This window comes from Taudactylus pleione, unplaced genomic scaffold (assembly GCF_031769625.1).
Source record: "Taudactylus pleione unplaced genomic scaffold, aTauple2 ptg000201l, whole genome shotgun sequence".
Lineage (NCBI taxonomy): Eukaryota > Metazoa > Chordata > Amphibia > Anura > Myobatrachidae > Taudactylus > Taudactylus pleione.
In genome coordinates this window covers 42,022,114-42,045,264 of record NW_028284603.1, presented here as the reverse complement: position 1 = coordinate 42,045,264, position 23,151 = coordinate 42,022,114, and the positions used below count along the sequence as shown (strand labels likewise).

The 23,151-nt window shown below is 46.5% G+C and overlaps 1 protein-coding gene across 1 annotated transcript in view; it reads left to right on the top strand.

The window, feature by feature from the left end:
* SLC24A3 (solute carrier family 24 member 3) overlaps positions 1-23,151 on the top strand; it is a 489,239-nt gene that overhangs the window by 352,491 nt on the left and 113,597 nt on the right. Inside the window, exon 6 of the mRNA XM_088477346.1 lies at positions 19,030-19,133. Within this exon, the coding sequence (XP_088333472.1) occupies positions 19,030-19,133 (104 nt within the window). The remainder of the gene's footprint in view (positions 1-19,029; positions 19,134-23,151) is intronic.

The following is a 23,151-nucleotide window of genomic DNA, read 5'->3' as shown; positions in this document are numbered from 1 at the left end:
ATTAACTTTTTCTGCAATTTATGAGCTTTTCTGTGGGATCAGAGCAGATAGGCTAGCCTTCACTCCCCGCACACGTAAATGAGCCTTGGGTAACAATAACCCTGTCGCTGGTTCACTGGTTGTCCATCCTTGGACCACTTTTCGAAGCGGTTGTGCAATACAGTCCAACGCAAATGCAGCAGGAGGTGTGTGCAGAAAATAGACACCTCCTTGTTGCATCTGCGATCCGAGTGCAGCGTTCATGGACGCTGTCTTGGATGGTCACAATGGTTGCTCCTTTGGCCAGCCTAAGTAAGCTGAGACTTACTCTGCCTGGCCTGTTCCTGGCAGTTTGCGAAGCCAGGAAATCTGTGTCCACCTCGGAAAACGTTTCCTGGGAATGCTGGGCAGCCACGCCCCCTCTTCACCCCACCCCCAAATGTTGCAGCTTGTCAATCATGTTGCGGCTTGTGGGATCTGCAAATGAGATCACAGGACTAGTTCTGCACATGCGCAGACCCCAACATTTCGGTTTGCTACATCTCTGAAGATGTAGAGTCTTAAAGTTCCACACTGTACAAAGTTACTGATAAAAGAAAAATAATTGCAGTGCTATTTACCTTAATTGCTGCTTATAGTCTGTCCTGTGGCTCCTGCTGTGGTTCCGCCCCCATAGTCTCTGGGATAGTGAAGCTCAGGGCCTGATTCAGACTCGGACGCTATTTACGGCCGCTCGCTTTCAAAAAGGGGCCATCTATGCAAAACATACGCTCGCTCTCTGCGGTGTAAGGACGCCTCTATATCTTAGCGGGCGAGGGCTTATTGCGCTCACAAGTGTTTAAAGACGCCCCCTTGCCACTCGCAACAAACGTCATCTCCGGGAAATGTGGGATTAATCGGGAACCATCGGGAGCCATTGGAGCTGCTCGCAGCACTTGAGGTAGACCTAGCCAGTGCGAGCAGTTCAGGGAAAAATCATCCAAGTCACATGATCAATGACGCTACTTTGCTAATTATACACACACCCATTAAACTCCATTCTGACGGTCGGGAACGCCTGCGTTTACACATCCAGTCCCCCATTCACAAGCACCTTCCCCTGTTACCACCCACAAATGGTACTATCTGTCACTCAAAATAGCGGCCTGACTGCAGACTACGGGCAAGCACTTTCCCATCGCACTGACTGGTTCGCGCACGCACATTGGGAATTATGCGCATGCGCAGATGGAGAAAAATCTCTCAATGCGAGCGAGCGCAGCATTCAGAACGGGTCTGAATCAGGCCCTCAGTGCGGGAGCTAGGGATGGCCATTGTTGGTTTAATTTAATTGATGGTACAATTGGTGGTTAACCTTAATGGTATAAAACCTTCGATGGGGAACCATTTTCGCCCACCAGCTATCTTAAGCTGGGTACGCACTAGACAATATCTTGAACGATTTGGCCAATTCCGATGCATCGGAATGACAAATCGTTCATATCGTCCAGTGTCTACGCACAATGCCGAAGCACACTCCCGCAGTTTGTCCGTCGCAGCCTCAGATCTTTTGTACAACCAGGAAGATCTGCGGACATTTCTAGTGATGCCATGCTGCTGAATGCAGCTTGGCACCCGCCACCCCCCCCCAACCCCCAATTGCTCCGTTGGCAAATGTGTATGCACTTGCCGATGCCGGCACCCCTGCCGGGTCCCATCACTCAGGAGATCGTGCTGGGTACACATCATCTGATGTTGGGGGGGGGGTCTTTGCTGGTCACTTCTGGGTGGGTGGAGTTACGCTGCACTGTGTGCTCCTTCACTGGCGACCCCATCCTCATGCAAGCCCCTAGCTGCACTCCTGCAGTTGAGCGTATCTCTTGCGAGTGCCTTTGTGCTGGTGCATATACACAGATGATGGCGGTTGCCAGCACTAGCTGGGTGCTCCTGATTACATTATTGCAAATTCACCGGGGAAATTCATAGGTGTATTCTTCTCTGATTGTACTGATCGTGCATCAGTGTCAGTGACTCAATCACTGAGACACTGCATCACTGCTCGGGGGGAGATGTCATGCAGCTACGTTACCTATGGCGCCAGGTCTCGCTGCTGCGTCACCTTCATAGTCATCAGTGTATTCTCGCTCCTGCCATATACTATTCTGCTAGTGTGTTCCCTTTCTGAGCTATGCCTATGTGAGAACGCACCATCCCACCACCGTTCCGCCTGTCTAGCCATAAATGCAGATGCGATCAGACTCTGATTCTTCAATTTGTGTTCGCTCATCTTCTGTTTGTGTGCAGTGCGAATTCACACAAGATATGCTACACAAATGTATGTACATCAGTCCCAATGTCTGTAAGAAAACACACACAACACAGGTACAATCTGTGCTGTTGACCCACTTATTATTACTCTGGTCCTATTTTGATTCCTCATGTCTTTACAAGACCAAATTATCCTAGAAACTCTTTCATACCAAACTATTATTGCATCTGGGATAGTGAATTTAATATGAAATAAGCTCTGTCTAATTTTGTTTAATAAAACTGCTAATTTCACCCTCCCCAAGTAATTTCAACCTGAATATGTTATATGACACTCAGTATAAGAAAATAAGACTTAGCAGACAACGTGTAATCAATCATCCTGCTCCACTTCCAACCAGTACTCCCCCACCCGAGCAGTATATTGGCTGGATGATTGATGCTAAATTGTTCCCTGTAACTGCGCTGCTGAGCTCGCTGTTTTGTCATATAATCGTACAAATATCTAATGATCCAAATTATCTCTCTGGATATACCCCATTGGATATACTGTATCACTGAACCTGCAAGAATAACATAATTAGTGAGTCATCAAATGAGACCTGACGTAAATACGAAAACAATTTGATTCCCACCTGCCTGCTTATTACATTCAATAGCTGGTGTTAACCTAGCTGTTTCTGTATCAGAACCTATATTGAAGGGATGAGGTATTAATCCCTTGTGACGCAATTTTGGAATTTCTAAATGTTCACAAACAATTTCTAAATTGATAAATTATACCATCTGAGTGCTCCAATAAAGGCGCTAGAAAACATAATCTGGAAAGCATAAACTGATTGATTAGTGCCACTGGACATGGCCGTTAGTATTTTACGCAGGGTCGTAACTAGGGTAGTGTGACCTGTGCCATGGCACGGGGCACCGCAGGGCAGGGGGCGCTGTTTGGGCCTGTCAATTTTCTGTTTATTATCATTCTCACTTGTAGCTTCCTCTTATTTCATCGCCAGCATCTCCTGGCCTCCCCTATCTCTTCAATGGCCCTTCCCCTTGAGGCTATGACCCTTTTTAGGGTGCATTTGAAAAATGGGGGGTTCCAATGCTCTTTCTGGCACAGGGCACAAAAAGTCTAGTTACGGCTCTGATTTTACCTAATCACAACAAAGCACATACATCGGCATGATCTATTGTGGATCTTGGTAAAAGTAGCTGTGACACTTCTTGGAATATAATACCCGAGGGGCACATCCTCCGATAATATCTAAAAAGGTCCCCAGGCTCACCACTGGTGGTAGCAATCCTTGTTATCGCCATCTCAGGGAAATCACTGGAAAAATTATTTTGTCATTTAACTAAAACATTTTTTCAGTGTTTTTTCAATATTTTTAAAATATTTTCTAACTATATTTAACAAATATTTTTTGTTTTCTATTCCTTTCTCTTTCGGTCACTACTACTCTGCTCCAGTAATACAGAGTATTGCTCTGCTACCCTGGCAATATTATATTGATAAATTGTGGCAACAGGTGATGGAAAATGAGCATTATATTATTATATAGCCCCTAATTCCGATACTCTAATAGCTACAACAGTCAAAGTCAGAATCTGAAAGAACAAGTCATTTTAAAAGATTCATTATATATTCATTCTTCTTTGGCCACATAAGGATCCAATTGGCAGAATTGATTCTGTGAACTAGACACAGATGGCCTGATTCAGCAGCGTACGCAATTTCAACTACGTACACAGATTGGCCGATTGTTCAGTACTGCACATGTACCGCTCTGCACACAGATAGGAATCCATTGCAGAGTAAGTGACAGGCCGTGATCGTTTGGGGGTGGTGACGGGGGAGTGGTTGCAGAAACGCAGGCGTGTCTGTCCATTTGAACGCCATAGCATGGGCATGCATAAATTAGCCACTGCGATTGCATACTCAGCTTGAGTGCTCACTGCGTGCAATGAGACTTGCAGTTTCTGCGATTGGTCAGACCTGCTGTAATTGTGCGTGACGGGCCAATGTGCTTCGATGGTACTGATGTATACGCAGGACTGCGAGGTAATACAGATGTGAGAGAGGCGGTAGTGGGCGTCTCTATGCTAACTGAGCTGTGGCAGACATTTGTATATTTTTGCAGCTGCATTGCGTGCGATTACGCAGCTGCGATCGCAATTGCGATCCATACTGAATCAGGCCCTGAATCTGTTATTTGATTTACTTTATTAGGATTGAAAACTGCCTTGTGCCAAATTCTGCTCTCTAATACCCCTTTCACACTGCCAGCAATAACCCGGGTTATTCCACCTGAACACGCAGCAACCCGGGTTACTGTGCAGTGTGAAAGGGCCAGATTGAGTTAACCCGTCATTTCAACCATGGTAACGAGTAGGGTTGTACACGGGTTCAACCCGGCTCACGGTGCAGTGTGAACAGGTAACCCGGGTTGATGCGACCCAGGTCCCATCCACAGCATAGAAAGGGCTGGCGCTTTGCAATTATCTCATCTCTAAGCACCGGCTCAGCATGTGATGGTGGTGACGTCATCGACCCGGCAATAAGGGGTCTCAGACAGGTTGCACCCAGGATGGACCCGTGTTCAAAATAACAGGTGCGAGCTGGCATTGTGATTTGAAAGGGTATAAGTAAACAATAACTAATGCTCTTAATATTGCTATAACCACTGGTGATGAAGCAGACATCTATTAATTACATTAACCAAACCCATGTTATTACAATGTAATAATACTTACTGCCAAATGATCACAGCTGCCAGTACTGGAAATAGCTGTAATGGGTTTTTTTGTGAACCTCGTCACTACGCAAATCGATTACCTATCACCACTACACCAACTTCATTTTAAACATAACCTACTGCACTAGCTGTATCCATGTAAAAAATTTAGTTGATAAAAATGACCTAGTCTTAAAACATTTTTAATATTCCTCGATATATGCATTTTGCTATTTATGATCCTCTTTACCAGGAATTGAACACACTAATGCTGTAGAAAAAGCCTGCCCATTGGTAAAATTATAGCTGCAAACCATGGTTGGCTGGTTTAAACTGTCTTGGTTTAAACCATAATTTAAACCTAATGCTTGTCTTCATTTGAGTGAGCTGAACCAATACAATAAATTCACACACAACAGAGAAATAGGGAGGTCGAACCAGATCAGATACTACTGTAAATCGTTCAGAGTGTACAGCCAATCTGCGTGCTCCCGCGGTCATTAGCAATATCTTCCAGTAGGCCGTGCTGCAGGGCCAACCCAACGATATCACATACAGCGCCATGCAAGGTAATGCAGGACAGAATGAGGGAACACCCTTTTCACATTATTTTAGTTTCACCTAAAGATACTACAGGGCAATTGGAGTAGAATTCGTAAAATTCTACTCCAACCCCTAAGTATCACTTATTTTTAGTAATCATATAGCATTTCCCATAATTGTAATGGGAAATGCGATCTGTGTGCAAGTTACTAAAAATAAATTGTTAAAAATATACCTGGGGAGGCCCTGTGATAATAACGCCACCAGGAGGTGGCATTATCCAGGGTGTCCCCCAGTTACCGGACTCCTGCTCCGCTCTAACGTGCAGAGCCCGGAGCCGGACCCAGTGATCAGCTGTGTGGTCTAAACAGACCACATGCTGATATACTGCAAAAAATAAATTGTAAAAAAAAAAATTAAGTTACCTGAGTCCAGGGACCGGAGTTCGGAGCTCTAGTGATGTCCTCCCTCCGGTCAGCTGGTCTCCCATACTGCACTGTGGCCCGGTCATTAGGTGACCGGGTCCCAGTGCAGTATGGGATGTCAGCTGACCGGAGTCATGGAGGACATCACCGGAGCCCGGATCATGCAGGTAAGAGCAATTAAGGGAGGAGGTGTCGCAGGGGGTCCGCGATCAAAGGGACGGGGCTTAGTGCCAGGGGCGGGGCTTAGCGCCGGAGGGGAGTAGCAGCGGCGGCCGGTCAGCGCATGCCGGGCACTTGTCACAGTATTTTTTGCGAAAATACCGTGATAAGGCTGCGGAGGGGATTCGCAGGTACAGAACTTTATTGCAAGCTCTGTCCCTGCAAGGGATTTTTAGTAAATTCCTGTCATATTGCCTGAATTCGCAATGCGAATTCAGTCGGTAATATCATACTACAATCTGCATCCCCAATGCGAATTGTACTAAATAGAGCCCTTGATGAGATAAAAAAGCCTGATAACCAGGAATTGAACACACTAATGCTGTAGAAAAAACCCTGCCCATTGGTAACATTCTAGCTGCAAACCATGGTTGATGGATGGCTGGTTTAAACTACCTTGATTTAAACCATAGCTTAAACCTAATGCTTGTGGTCTTCATTTGAGTGAGCTGAAGCAATACAGTAAATTCACACACAACATAGAAATAAGGAGGGTGAACCAGGTCAGAGAGGTACTAAATCTACCTAGCATCAGCTAAGACTCCACAAAATCCTCCCCTAACAATCCTATAGAAAACCACAACTAACATTTTCAATACTAAAGGGTAAACAACTCATTAGAGAGGCAATAAACATAGAAACATCTCATGGTTTACTCTCCTTTTGTTATTATTTCAATTCAAAACCTTCAGTCCTACTCAGATGAGTGGAAGGAACAAAGGCCCTCATTCAGAGCCGGACGCTCTGAGCAGAGCGCTCGCTCTGAATGAGGGCCGTCCTCCATAATTATGGAGCGTCCTCCTGGACGCTCGTATAGCTGTGGGTCACCACCCACAGCCTATACGAGCGTGCAGGTTGATGGTCGCGATGGTCTTGACCATCGCGACCATCGCCATTGCGAGCCGGAGCCTGCGGTTGAGTTTCTCAACCGCAAGGCCGGAGTGATTTTGGCTCTATCAGAGCCAAAATCACTCTCACTGACATCACTAGTGATGTCAGTGGGCCGGCTTCTGACGGTAGGCGTTCCCTTTGGAACGCCCCCGTCTGGGAGGCACGCCCCCGGCACGCCCACCAAAGGGGGCGTGCTGTCAATCAACATCGACAGCACGCCCCCTTTGATCAGACACAACGAGCGAAGGAAAGTCCTTCGCTCGTCGCGTCTCACGCATGCGCACCATCGACCCACTTGCGAGCGGACAGCCGCTCGCGATTGGGTCTGAATCAGGCCCAAAGACTCAAGCTGGGTACACACTGGAGTGATATCGGCCCAGTTTGTTGTGTCCGTCCAAATTGGAACGACATATCGGCCGGATCATTCAGTGCGTACAGCCAATCTGCGTGCTCCCGTGGTTGTTAGCAATATCTTCTAGTAGGCCGTGCTGCAGGGCCAACCCAACAATATCACATGCGGCGCTGTGCAAGGTAATGAAGGACGGAACGAGGGATCAATCCTTACATCATTAAATCGTTCTGTTTTGTACCGCAGATACGATATGTCGCCCTATCAGACGCCATATCGCTCCAGTGTGTACCCAGCTTTAGTCTGGCTCTCTTTTGATACAAAAATCCTGATAAATTTGAATTGTTAATGTTAGAAAGTATTAAAACATGTGATAAATATGTATAATACATAGCAATGTTTCACAGTATTAATATAATAAGCAGGCCTTCATTTTTTTTTCCATTCAATTATTAAAGCAAATAAACCCAAAAACTGGTTGTAAACAAAGAAAAACAGTTTTTTTCCCAACCTTGCTGCAAACTATAAATGTCAACCAACGACTGAATCTCTTCGTTTTCATTTAGGAAACATTAAAGCTTTCTATAATAATATTTTTAAGTTATTTACTTTGCAGTCTGGCAATTTACAAACCTACACTCCATTCTATTACAATCAGTAGGTTCATCTACTTTTGGGCCTGCAAAGAAGAAATAAATTACATAATAAACTAAACTGGATGATAGGTTGCTTTTTTACCCATTCCAGGGTTGAAGCTAGGCTTCCTTTCACATGGAAACCCAGGCAAAAATCCAGCGGGGCTCCCACATACACACACCTACCTAAACATGTTTGTTCTTAAGGGTATAATGTGTCCCCCAGTGACCAAGTTTGGGAGGTTGCCACAGAGACAGTTTGGGACATTGCCACTGAGACACAGACGTAGTGACGTCATGGACCAGTGAGGGATATTGTAGCGCACTGGAAGGATCTGTAAAGCAGCCTGGACTCTGTTCAGGAAACGGAGCATCAGGGCTGACTTCGTACAGGCTTGTTTCCCTGATATGCCAGCTTTTATTATCTGTGCAATTGATAAGGTAAATCTTTCATCATTTTAAAAACACTACACTATCTGCGCCCCGTGTTGTTTTTATTTTAGATTATCCATATGCTGCCCTTGGGGGAGGGGTGCTGGGAGTGGTGTTACTACTCAACATTTTTTTACTGTATCATGCTATTGACATTATATATTATTTATTTTATATATATATTAAATGCAGAAGGTGCGGTACTCGGTTTCTCCCAAAGACACAAACAGCAGGCAATGTGTATACCAACGTTCCAATATTTTATCATATTGTCATGAGGGTAATGATAAAATCTAGAAGCATTGTTTTACATTGCCTGCTGTTTGTGTCTTCGGAAGAGACTAGGGGCCTGATTCAGAGCCGCTCGCTGCTGGCGAGCGCTCGCTGCTGGCTAGCGCTCGCTCTGAATCAGGGAGGGACATTTTTTTTCTTCAGACCGCTCACTAAGCTGTGGGCGAGCGGCCTGGAGATGGTCGCGATTATCGCGACCATCGGGCTTGCGAGGAGACCCTGTGGAAGGGTCTCAGCTCTCGTAAGCCCGAGTAGACTTTCCTCTAATAGAGCAGAAAGACCACTACTGACATCACTAGTGTGGCTCATTAAAACCAGGTGAAATCCAGGCTTGAAGTCAGCCAGCCACAGGACCTGTGTAATTCATGAGTGTCCCAGTTTAAAGGGATACATATATACACACACAGGGGTGAGTTCAAAATTATTCTCAACAAGTTATATTAAAACTTCTGTTGGCCGCACTGTCTTATCACCGCTTTCCGTACTAGGTCCGTCTCTACCCAGTCACTGCTGTGCAGGTTTGAACGTGTTACGTCAGTTCATTTGTGACTTTGTGACTGCAGTGCAAGTGGGGCACAGTATGGAGAAAGTGTTTTGTTGCAAAGAAGTGTGTATGAATGGATAGAAAAGTTCAAAGAAGGTCGCACAAGTGTCAGTCATGAAGAAGGAGCCGGACGCCCGTCCACATCTGTGTGAATATTGAGCGTTCACGTGAATGGATTCTGTTGGATAGACGAGTGACAGTGGATTATTATGCAAATCATTTTCAAATCAGCCATGGCTCTGCCTATGCAATAATCCACAACAGACTTGGGTGAAGATAGTGGTGGCTCGCAACTCAAACGTTTTTAAAACATTTTTTAATGAGGGAATACGAAAGCTTGTTGACAGATGGACAAAGTGTATTGAAAAGCAGGGATATTACTGCGAAAAATAATGTATTTGTCTTTTCTGAAAGTTGATTAAAATAAAATCTACAGCCAGAGGGCCTGATTCAGAGCCGGACGCTCTGACCAGGGCGCTCACTTTGAATCAGGGCCCTCCTACCTAAACTTGGAGCGGCCTCCTGGCCGCTCGCATAGCTGTGGGTGACCACCCATAGCATATGCGAGCGGCCAAAAAGATGGTCGCGATGGTCAAGACCATCGCGACCATCGGGCTTGCGATGAGACCCTGCAGTAGGGTCTCGGTGACCGCAAGCCCTGGAGTGATTTTGGCTCTATCAGAGCCAAAATCACTCCCACTGACATCACTAGTGATATCAGTGGGGCCGGACCCAGACGGTAGGCGTTCCCATGGGAACGCCTCCGTCTGGCAGCCACGCTCCCGGCACGCCCACCAAAGGGGGCGTGCTGCCAACGCGCCGGTCATGTGGTAACGGAGACCTGTGTGGTGGGCGTCTCCACAATCACATGACCGGCGCGTTGGCAGCGCTGGTGTGGTGCGTGTGTTGATGACGTCATCAGCGGGAGACCCGTCCCTGGATGGCGCACAGTCCGGTCTGCACGGGGAGATATGTGAGTATAAATGTTGGTGTAATGTTCATATTGTTTGTTTGTACCTTGATGAAGGAGCTATATTAAACGCTCCGAAACGTTGGTGATTGATTCACTACTACCTGTGTCAGCGTTTTTTACAGACAGAGTGCCGCCTACATGCTATGTACTACTATGGTCAGCAACATTGACTGATCTTGGAGGGCACCTGCACGCTACTTGGTTATTGGGAGTGCCACCCTTGTGGATTTTCTATATATATATATATATATATATATATATATATAGGGCCGGACTGGGACTAAAAATAGGCCCTGGCATTTTAAGAGCACACAGGCCCACCTCGCGTCAGCATCATGCTCCTGGCATAGACCCCTCCCTTTACTATTCCTGACTCCTCCCATTTCTTAATCTATGCTCCTACAAATATAATTAATATTAGAATAACATACAAGTACACATACAACAGAAAACATCCTGCAGGGGATTCAAACATGTGCCATAGTCAAACATTTGGTATTGCGTTGGTTCTGTTAAGCTGTGTACACACCTATAGATATATCGATTCAATCCATGTGGTGGGAAGGAAAATCTGGGAATGTATGGGAGCAAATAACAATAGAAATTTGCTCCCAGATGCTGGAAATTGGACCAGATTTTCCTTCCCACCAGACAGATTGGACAGATATCTATAAGTGTGTACACAGCCTTAGGTAAAACTGGCACTTCACTGTTGAAGGTCACACACAAGAAAAGGAAAGACAGAAAAGAGAAAGGAGGGAGCAGGGAGAGAGAGAGAGCAGGAAGAGAGAGCAGGAAGAGAGAGAGAGAGAGACAGCCAGAGAGAGAGAGAGCAGGGAGAGAGAGAGAGCAGGAAGAGAGAGAGAGAGAGAGCCCAGAGAGAGAGAGAGAGAGACAGCCAGAGAGAGAGAGAGAGCAGGGAGAGAGAGAGCAGAGAGAGAGAGAGCCGGTAGAGATAGAGACAGCCAGAGAGAGAGAGAGCCAAGAGAGAGAGAGCAGGGAGAGAGAGAGAGAGCAGGGAGAGAGAGAGAGAGAGAGAGCAGGGAGGGGGACCCGCTAGAGAGAGAGGAGGAATAGGGGAAGCCGGGAGAGACATAGGAGAAAGAGGGGGACCTGCTGGAGAGAGAGGAGGAATAGGGGAAGCCGGGAGAGACATAGGAGAAAGAGGGGGACCTGCTGGAGAAAGAGGAGGAATAGGGGAAGCCGGGAGAGACATAGGAGAAAGAGGGGGACCTGCTGGAGAGAGAGGAGGAATAGGGGAAGCTGGGAGAGACATAGGAGAAAGAGGGAGACCTGCTAGAGAGAGAGGAGGAATAGGGGGGAGATGGGAGAGACATAGGAGAAAGAAGGGGACCTGCTAGAGAGAGAGGAGGAATAGAGGAAGCCGGGAGAAACATAGGAGAAAGAGGGGGACCTGCTAGAGAGAGAGGAGGAGTAGGGGGGAGATGGGAGATAGAGGGAAGGAATAGGAAAAGACAGGATACAGGAGGAATAGGGGAGACAGGATGAATAAGGGCAGATGGCAGTTTAGGTATAGGGGGAGATGAGAGAAGAATAGGGGAAACAGAAAAGAGAGAAGAAATCAGGGGAGATGGAAGAGAGAGTAAGAGGAGGAGGAATATGGTGAGTTGAGAGACAGAAGGAAACTAATGGTGGAGATTGCAGAGAGAGATACCTCATGTAGTTTTTGAGTGTGCAGAGAAGGTTTTAAACAGTCTTCATATGCAGTCCTCTGATGCTGCGTCCCGCTGCCGTTCTGTCGCTGATGCCCGGGTTTAATAAGCTCTACCATTCCATTGCCAGCACTATAACCCAGAAGTACGGCTCCTCTGAATGAGGAGCGGCTTGTGCGGTTCCACCTCCAGGCCAGCAGACTGTCTATATTGCGCGCCGCTCACCCTCCCGCCCAGATATACAATGCCCCCGTTGCCAAGGGGCTTGGATGCTTGGCCGCATCATGACGCGATTGCGTCATGACGTCATCACGCAATGGCGTGATCGCGCATTAGTGAAAAATCCTTGCTGAGCATGGCGCCGCCCGGGAGGTTGCACTGCCCGGTAAGCCTGCGCTCAGCCAAACCAGCCCATTTAGCCATCGGCCCTTCTGGCATTTGCCAGAAGTGCCCGATGGCCAGTCCGGCCCTGTATATATAATACACATTTCCACAGTGACAACAGTGTTGGAATATGATGGTGGTCTTGAAAAAGGGCTTTGAATAGGCCCGAAACTTCAACATGACAGTGGACACTATGATGGGACTGCAAGTATATTGGCCTAATAATTTATTGTGACAGCGTTGTTAAAAAGTGCTTGGGATGCAAGTATTGCATTCCTGGTGGCTATAGAGATGCAGAAGCTATAAGCTAAGGCCTGTTTTGCAAAAACAATGGCATTGGACTCTGGAGCTCATTCAGACCCTATCGCTAGGCAGTGGCCGCTCGCTCTTGCTGATAATCACACATCTGTGCGTGCGTATGGTTCGCAATGCGCGTCCGCAAGCCAGTCTTAGCAATCAGGAATCGAGCACTCGTTGCACACAGACTGGCCATTACTTAGAGTGACAGCGCCGTTTGTGGGTGGTAACAGGGAAAAGAAGGTGTGTGGATGTGTGAATGCAGGCATGTCTGGGCGTCTGAACGGAGTTTAATGGGTGTGCATAATTAGCAAAGTAGCATCATTGAACATGTCACTTGGTTGTTTTTTAGCCTGAACTGCTCGCAGTGCTTGCGGGAGGGTCTATCACAAGCGCTGCGAGCAGCACCGATGGCTCTCGATGTTCCCGATTAAATACACACTTTCTGAAGATGACGTGTGCATCGAGTGACAGGTGGGAGGTTTTATAGTCCTGTATACGCTCACTGCCATCGCTCTCTAGGACATAGAGGGCGTCCTTACACCGCAAAGTGCGATCGCTTGATTTGCATACCCGGCTCCTTTTGCAAGGGAGCGGCCGCTGCTTAGCGATCGGGTCTGAATGAGTTCCTCTGTTTGAAACGTGACTTTTCATACCAGATATGTTGCGATTGGAGGTGGTTTGAACAATCGTCTTTTTGAAGTGTTAATAAAAAGAAAAATGTATTATGCAGAAAAATAAGTGTGCCCTGTTTACTTGGAGATATATATATATATATATATATATATATATATATATATATATTCCATTGACAAAAAAAACTTAGAGTTTCACATTTCCCATTAAGTCTGCTTAGACATGATCTGAAAATTCACAAAACCTATTGAATTTCTGCAACTCAAACTCCAAAAAGCAATGAAATTACGATCATTAAAGCTGACTCCTTAATGGACGTGTTCCTTGCGTAATACAGATATGGTATGAATTTTCAGATCATGTCTAAGCAGCCTTAATGAGCCAATTTGAAACCGTAAGGTTTTTTTGTCAATGGAATTGCATAGCTTTTTTAAAATGTATTAACTATCATGGTTTGGATGAGCAAACTGGGCCACCTGCAGGGGAGAAGGGCAGCAAAATGGTACTCTAATGCAGGTGAAAGAGGAGCCAGCACACAGGAGGTGGTTTGGGAGGTACAGAGGGCCTGATTCAGAGCCGCTCGTAAGCCGCCGCTCGTTCGCTCCGAGCGATGTTCGCACATCTGCGCATGCGTATGGGTCGTAATGTGCATGCGCCAACCAGTCAGTGCGGTCGGAAATCGTGTGCTCGCAATATAGCGAATGCCTGGTAATTTGAGTGACAGGATGAGGCGTTTGTGGGTGGTAACAGGGGAAGGTGCTTGAAAACGGGGAGTGGAGATCCGAACGCAGGCGTGCCAAACGGTCAAAACGGGCGTTTTAAGGGTGTGCATAATTAACAAAGCAGCGTCATCGACCACGTCACTTGGTTGTCTTTTAGCCTGAACTGCTCGCATGATTGCGGTAGGAAAATGCTACCACAAGAATAGCGAGCAGTTCATACGCCTTTCGATGTACTCGATTAATCTAATAAATAGCGGAGATGACATATGATGCGAGCGGCCAAGGGGCGTCTTTACAAAATAGTGAGCGCATGTTTAGTTCGCTTGCTCAGACATAGAGGCGTCAACAGACCACAAAGAGCAAGCGCTCAATTTAAATAGCCGGCCCCTTTTTCTGAACGAGCGTCCGCAAATAGCGTCCGGCTCTGAATCAGGCCCAGAGTGCGAGACGGCTGCAGGGGCAGGCTGTAGGTGTGTGTGGTAGCGGCAACAGTGGTGGTGCAGAGCAGTGGCAGCGGTGCAGTGCAAAGGGGGCATCAGCGGGCAACAGAGGGCTCACTGGTAGTGTGCATGCACCTGAGAAAATAAATCAATAAGTTACAGATGTACGAACGCAGTAGTGAGATCCATCTACGCATCTATGTTAAAAAATTAAATGTGTAAAATAAAAAAAGGTCCCCCCCCCAAGAACAACCAGCATCAGGCATTTAACAGCCAGTCCTGGTTGTGTTTAAACACAGAGGAAAAATTACATAAGGGTCCCCTGTACTTAAGCACAACCATCACTAGGCTAGTCAGAACCAGCCCAGGTTGCCAAAATAAGGGGGACAAATGACGTAGGGGTCCCCTGTAGTCAGCCCAACCAGCACTGGGCTCTGAGTCGGCCCTGGTTCTGGAAATACATGGGGAAAAAATGCCTAGGGTCCCCCTGTATTTACCAGAACCAGCACCAGACTCTTTCTAGCAGGGGGTGATGCTACAGCCAGGGGAGCCCTTTCACCGGGCCCCCCCCAGTCAAAGCATCACCCCTGACCGCTAGTCAGCCCAGGCCTGGGATTGCTGGGGACCCCCAATAAAGAGGTCCTCCTGTCCAGGGCACCACAGGCCCAGACTGATAGCACGGGGCTATCCCCAGCACCCCTGGGCGGTGGGTGCCGGGTTGATTGTGTAAAGTGTGCTGCTGTAGGATGCAGGGGAGAGGGGGTAGGGGTTAGCAGGTGTTAGCTGCAGCTGGTAACAGTAAAGGGCATTATCAGCTGTGGTGTAGCAGGCATTAGGACCCGTGGGAGGTAGCAGAACACAGATGCAGGCTCGGATTTGGAATATCCATAATACCTGCATCAAAAGCAGGGATGGGTCAGTGAGACTAGTCTGTGCTTCTGTGTTTAATTAAATAAAAAAACTTGTGTAAAAAAAAAAAATGTCGTGGCCCCCTCCCCAAAAACAACAACCAGCACCGGACTTTGGAAAGCCAGTACTGGTTGTGTTAAATACAGGGGACAAATGACGTAGGGGTCCCCCGTATGAAGCACAACCAGCACCAGGCTTTTGAAAACCAGTCCTAGTTCCCGAAATACGGGGGACAAATAACTTAGGGGTCCCCCGTATTCAGCGCAACCAGCAGTGGGCTCTGAGCCAGCCCTGGTTCTGGAAATGCAGGAAGAAAAAATGCGTAGGGTCCCCCTGTATTTACCAGAACCAGCACCAGACTCTTTTCACAGCCAGGGAAGCCCTTTCACCGGGCCCCCCATTCGGAGCATCACCCCTGACCGCTAGTCAGTCCAGGCTGGGGATCCCTTGGGAGCTGGGGACCCCCCCCTCTCCAGGGCACCCCAGGCTGATAGCTCAGGGCCATATCCGGCATCCCTGGGCAGTGAGTGCCACCACCTCTGCTAACGCCCGCTACTGTCCCCGGTTCCCTGCTGCAGCTAACGCCAGCTAACCCCTACCCCCTCACCCCTGCATCTCAGCCGCAGCAAACACCGGCTTCCTTCCCTCCGGAACTGGCCCCCGCTAGCGCCCGCAAATGACAGCCATCTTGGTACACCCCCAAATGAAGCCACAGTGAATACACCTGCTGGAGGCTCCAACTGCAGCTGCACAAGAAGTTGAAAAGTCCTATCTATTCAATGGCGCATTCTTGAGGTAATAGTTTAAAAACTGTAACTTTCTAACTTACCTGAATCCCAAAAGCACATACCCTGGCACAATAGCTACCTAATAAAACAAACCTCAAGTTTCGCCCCCTACCCTGAGTTATGCCTTCCCAAAAAAAAACCATAGACTACAGCAGAAAAGTGGTCCTAATTGAGTATGTCAGAAAAATGTGACAGTTGGAACTGTAGATTGCTCCCAAATCCTCATTTTTTATGTTTTTGCCCTGAAATTTGGCATGCAGCACCGAGCGACAGTTCTACCCGCGCGTGACAAACTTCAGCTCAGTACCTACAATAGCTTTTGAGGTGTAGGTCCTTAAACACCCTGCCCCCCCCTCCGGAATTCTTTATGGGAGAATTGCAGTTTTTTACACACAGCCTTAATATAAGGGCACGACTTATATTGTAGACAATGTTGTAGATGATGACACTATTTCCTTGTTCAGGGGTGTCTGGGGTTGTTTGAGCCAATGGTTTCTATTCTTGTACTGTACCTGTTTAACTAGGATTTTGATACCAGTAAGTAAGAGGCCTAAAGTGTACTTACAGTATAGCGGAGTGGACACTGCAGTTCAGTGGAAATTGTACAGTGACAATGCTAGTGTATGGGCTTTTCATACTGGCCTCCTCTTAGAATGATGCCAACGCTTGCACAGTTTTTTGAATACAGACCTTTTGCCACTAGCAGCCTCAGCAAAGGGATTATTTTCTAATGTTCTAGTGTTTTACAGTTGCATAGCTGCTACTTTGATGATAATGAGACAAAATAAGGCACAGTTCTTTATCATTTCACTGGCTTATCAGGCAGTAAGATATTTGAAAAGTGTTGAGCAGTGTGTTGCATGGAATAAAAATGTACATTTATCAGCAGGCAAACATTTTACTTTTTTAAGTATAGATTTCTATATTAGATTTCATATGTAGCTTTCATAGATGGGGCAGATTCAATTTCCCACTGTGTTTAACGTCCGGAGCTATACAATTATTAGAAAGTTTCCCTGCACGGTAAACCATCGGGTAACACATGTTAAACCATCAATTCCACATTAAGTGCTGGAATCCATGGGTTATCCTGCGCATTAAGGACCTAATTCAGACCCGCTCGCTGTCGGGCAATTGTTGCTCAGTGTGCATGCGTATAATTTGCAGTGCACGTGCGCAAGCCAGTCTCAGCGATGGGGAATCGTGCACTCGTAGCACACAGACTGCCCGCTATTTTGAGTGACAGATAGTGCCGTTTGTGGGTGGTAACAGGGGAAGGTGCTTGTAAACGGGGGGTGGTGTTGCGGACGCAGACGTGTCAGGCCAACAAAACGCTGCTTAAAGGGCGTGCATAATTAGCAAAGTAGCATCATTGTACACATCACCTGCATGTATTTCAGCCAGCACTGATCACAGTGCAGGCGGCGGGGTAAGGCTATCTCAAGGACTGTGAGCAGCTCCGATGGCTCTCGATGTTACCGATTAATCAAACAATTCCAGGAGATGACGTGTATTGCGAGGGGAAAGGGGGCGTCTTTATACACTAGCGAACGCTCAGTGACGTTGCTCGCAAAGACATAGAGGGCGTCCTTTCGCCTCACAGTGCGAGCATTTAATTTAAATGTCTGGCACCTTTTTGCCAGCGAGCGGCCGCATCTTGCGAGCAGGTCTGAATGAGCTCCTAAGTTCGGGAAGGTGCATTTAATGCAGATTTTTTTTTTACCTCCCAGCTTCAGAGACTGCAAGGAAAAATCTGTGTTAAGTGCACCCTCTGGGGCTTAACGCACGGAGATGAGTCACCTACAGTATTTGAATTGCTCACTGCTGACAATTACCTGCGGCTAATTGAATCTCCCTCATAAAGTAGGAGAAGACTGAAAGTTTCTGTATTTCTGTGAAATGATCATTACACATGTAATTTAGGGAGAAATACATGTCTTGTGGGGCAAGCACCATGGTTGTCTGGCTCTAGTCACATGCCACCAACCCCCATAGAGAACCCCCCCCTCAAAAAAAAGATTCAGCAGTCACACTTCATGCTCTTTCATTTCAGAATCATTTGAAAAAATATTTCACATCACTAAATTATAAAATTCACCAAAAATAACTAAGATGATTATTAAAATGTTCATTGAATTGTGAGAATGTCGCTGGTAAACGGGTTCTAATAAGAATATTTTTCAATATGCCATCATAATTGTGGTGATAGAAAATCTTGTATCCCAGCAAACTACTTAGAACATTTGTCAGGGCAGCTAAGTGATAGTCAACTATCTAGTGATACTGCCTCATTGATAATACTCAGCTTCCTGGTGATACTGTCAGGCACTGGTAAGAAAGGATTTATCTCCTGTGTTAGGAGATAAAGTGAACGGTGATAAGGTACCAGCCAATCAGCTCCTAACTGCCATTTTTCACACAGCCTGTGACATGGCAGTTAGAGCTGATTGGCTGATACCTTATCACCGTTCACTTTATCTCCTAACACAGCTTAGTAAATAGACCCCTTACTACCTCAACAGCCAGTGCTGCGTGCATCTGCACACGCATGAAAGGGGGTTGCCGGTTGACACATGTGCAGTGGGACTGGAAAGCTGAGCTATCCGCTCCACTTCATCAAAGATTTAAAAATGTTCCAAATTATTTAAATAAAATAGAATACAAATAAAATGTTTTTATAAAAAAAAGTATTTTTTATAATGTTACTAGATACCTTGTTGTAGCCATTCTGTGATGGTGATGGTGATAGGGAACAGAGAATTGTGGCAATATATGTACCACTGCAATCTTTAAATAGGAAGCTCTCTTACTAATTGTGTATGACAGTGTTAAATCAGTGTGCATGACAGCAGGATTCTTGTATTGTGATTAGAAGTTATACTTAAATGAATACATTATCACATATGACCCTTTCTTACAGGCGTATTCATCACGAAGGGAGACGTGGGAGTTGGAACTATCGTGGGCTCAGCTGTATTCAACATCCTCTGTATAATTGGAGTCTGTGGCCTGTTTGCAGGACATGTAAGATCTATTGTCATTGATAATGTCACAAATTTTAATACTTTCAAGTTAATATTATTTAACATATTGATCTATAAGAACAAATGCATCTGCAGAAATTAAAGTGGAACGAAACCTATCATTTTTATATTTTGTTGTAATCACCCTGTCGTACATTACCTACAATATGAATGCAAGTTCTATTTATTCATAGAATTATATATAAATTTAATGCCGTTTTATTGTACCATAATCCATTCAACACAACAAGTCAGGGATATTCAATTGGGAGAGAGGTTTTGTGTGCAAAAAATCACAGGGACCTCGCGCCCAATTGTGTACGCGCTCCCGATACTATGCACGCAGGGTTTTCAGCACTGAAAACGTCACGGTGCGAAAGAAAAAAGAAATGACTTATTTCTTCAGTGGTCTTCACGGCTCCCGGTCATCTCCCCTCCATCTTTGCACTGGGGAAGGGGCTGCTGGGAGTCAGGCGGGCTGCTGGGATACCAGGGGGCTGCTGGGAGACCAGGGGGCTGCTGTGAGGGGAGGTGGCTGCTGGGAGATGTAGTTCTGCTGCTGCCTCCGGAGGGGCTCACACAGATATGGGTGTCACACAGACACTCACATACACACACTATCACTCACACACACTCACATATACTTACATACACTGATACAGCATACTTACACACACCGCTGCTGCAGAAGACCGGGTCCCGAAACCGGAGGAAGAATACACCGCTTCGGAAGGTGAGTAATTACTGACTAATTAAGCTATTTGGAAACTTACAATTGCTTACTTAGTCATTAGGAGGGGTGTCGCCAGGGTCCCAGAGCATTTCCCGACCATTTATCCTAAAATTATGGATCCTAGGAACAATTGGTTGTGCTCTGGAGGTGCTAAAAAAAAAACTTTCAGCGCTCAAAAATTAAAAACCCTGCAACTAATTGAATAGCAAAAATCCTGCATCTGCAGGAAAACCCCCGCAATTGCGGGATTTTTGCTATTCTCTCTCCCACTTGAATATGCCCCCTGTGTATCATTTATCAATCAGAGAAAATGTTCCCCAGTCACACATTGGTTCTTGCAGCAGTTAACCTACTTATCCAATTTGTACAACATAGATGATGCCACCTACATTCCAGATTTTGGAAATTGACCCCTGGAAATCACACTGTGACCTTTTTCTGCAGGCTTTTGGTAAAGAGCAAAATGTCAGCTCAAAGTTCAGCATATATCACTTCAGGACCACCCCCACATTTTACTCTTAAAATACTTTTTGGTTTAACCTAACTTATGTCTTATATGAATCCTAAGGGTGGGTACACACCTAAATGATATAGGCCCGATTTGACCGATTTAGCCAATTCGGAACGAGAAATCGGGCATATCGTTCAGTGTGTATGCCCGATTTGTGCGTTCCCGTAGTCGCATGCGATATCGTGCGATTGGCTGTGCTGCACAGTCAATCACACAATATCGCATGTGATGCTGTACATGTTAATGGAGGACGGAACAGTGATTGTTCTGTCTTTCATTAAATCTTTTACGTGTGTATCGGCAACCATCCGATGTCCAGGATGAAGACAAATCGCTCTGATTGCCGTTCATTTTGGTGTGTACCCACCCTAAGAGCATACTTAACGACTTTGCAGGGCAGCATTCCGGGAGCAGTCGGAGAGGACCTTCTTCTTTCATCTTCGGGAGGCAGAGCCAGACAATAGCCCGCATTATGGGAAACCCCCGTGATTTGCTGGTCCGCGGGTCTAAATGACGCGATTCGGAAAATCGTCTCAGAAAATCTTCCCATCCTACCCACTTCACTAGGGGCGGGATGCGGGAGATTTGCTTATTCTTTCGGGGGTGCTGGGGGTTACCCGAAAAATCGGGAGCCTCCCGCGACTCCAGGGAGAGTAGGCAAATATACCTAAGAGTTAGGTGATATAGTCTACGTATTTATTACTAGTTTACTGTTGTATGTTTCAATGTTTCTATTACAGTGTTTGTTTAAAGTATACAGGGGCTGATTCATACCCGCTCGCAAGTGCCATGCGCTCGCAAGTGGGTCAATGTTTGCCCCCTGCGCATGCGCCGCCTCCGGCGTTGCGCATGCGCGAGACCCAGCCAACGACGGGCGCTCCATCACTTCGGGTCTCGCACCAAAACGGGGGGCGTGTCGATTGTGATTGACAGCTCGCCCCATTTTAGAGGCGGGCATGGGGGGGTGACTACACAAATGGAGGCGTTCCCGAAGGAACGCCTGCCGTTTGTGGGAGACACCACTGACATCACTAGTGATGTCAGTGGTGAGCTTCCTGCTCTATTTAGAGCAGGAAGCTCACTGGGGCTTGCGGGAACGAGACCCTACCACAAGGGTCTCGTCGCAAGCCCTGATGGTCACGACCATCGCGACCATCACCTGGCCACTCGCAAAAGCGGTGGGTGGTCACCCGCAGGTTAGCGAGCGGCCAGGAGACCGGCTTAATTTAAATAAAAAACGCCCTGATTCAGAGCGAGCGTCCGGCTCTGAATCAGGGCCACTGTACATAAAAATGCACTTTTTCATCTGTCAAGAAGGTTCAGAAGGCTCAAACCTGATCTACTGTATGCCACCTCTGACGGCAAATGTAGTCCTTTTATGGAATGCCGACATTGCATGGCATAGCACCAAATAGGTAGATCCCCCATAAATACACTTTTTGCAGCCCTTCAATCTCATTCTCTTGCAAAGTGAAGTCTCACTTTTTCTTTTATGCACAACATAAGATGGTCAAGTGTGCCTAGTCTGCTTCATTAAGGACTCTTGAGTAAGACACATATCCAGATGCAGAGGGATCTTGGGGATATCTGCAATCTGTGCAGAAAGCAATCACATACCCTGCATGCTCAGTACTATCACACACACACAGGTGGAGATTAAAAGAGCAGATGGAGTCATACGCTGTTGTAGCTCTCTTTCCACTTAGGGGCGGCAACTGAACGGACGCATGGTACAGATCATAACTATAGCCAAGGTCAGGAAATGTGCGTCGGAAGGCGCAGACCCTGGCCTTAGCACTCCCAGAAAACGATGGGCACTCGGCACCACCCACCCGCAGACAGCCGCAAGCCTGTCACTCAGGCTCTGGTTTAAGAGGCAATGCGTGCGATCATGCAGGACCTGTTCTGCACATGCCCAGAACGGGTCATGCACATGCATAGTCCTCCCGGCATAGGACAATGGTTTGCGTCCAATTCTACATCAGACCCTATGTGCGCGATGACAAAATATGGTTTGCAGAGCATGTAGACTATTCACCTGTTTGATGTAAAATAGCAATGCAGGGTCTCATTTAGCGTTGGATGTAAGTCTATTTTTGAATTGTGTATATATTATGCATTTACAAACTGTGCACATGAACCAAAACACATCTGTATTTAGATCTTCGGCACACATACGTCCCTGGGCCCTGGGGATGCAGCTTAATGAGGTGTGTCTTTTGCGAGCATTGGAGTCCTTATATAAGATATGTGATGATGATGATACCATCAGAGTTATCTACTTACGTCTGATTGGCTATTGTGCATTGACCCTTCCAGCTGATGGCACTTCATTAATTAGCGTCACGCTAGTGTATATACCTCCCACCTGTCCCAATTTTTACTTGACAGGATGTTAACAAAAATGGGTGCTCCTGGGTGGGTAGGGTCAGATCGGAGTTTAACAGATGAAGAACAGGGCTTATTTTGTCACGACTTTGAATGTAAAAATATTGGGAGTTATGCGGCTATATTCTGTCAAGTTGCTGCTATCTATTCATACTTATTATTTGTCATTTCCATTTGAACAAAAAAGATGTGGAGATTCTGATTACGTATATAAGGCCAGAGTCACAGCCGCACGTAGCTCCGAATGCAGACGGATTAAGCGATTTTTGTTTTTACACTGCGTCTAGAATTTGAATAGAATTTGTATGTGCTGTCTCTAGAATCACTTATCCCCGGGACAAGGCACAATACACAAAGCACAAGGTGGGGCATTTAGGAAAATTGGTG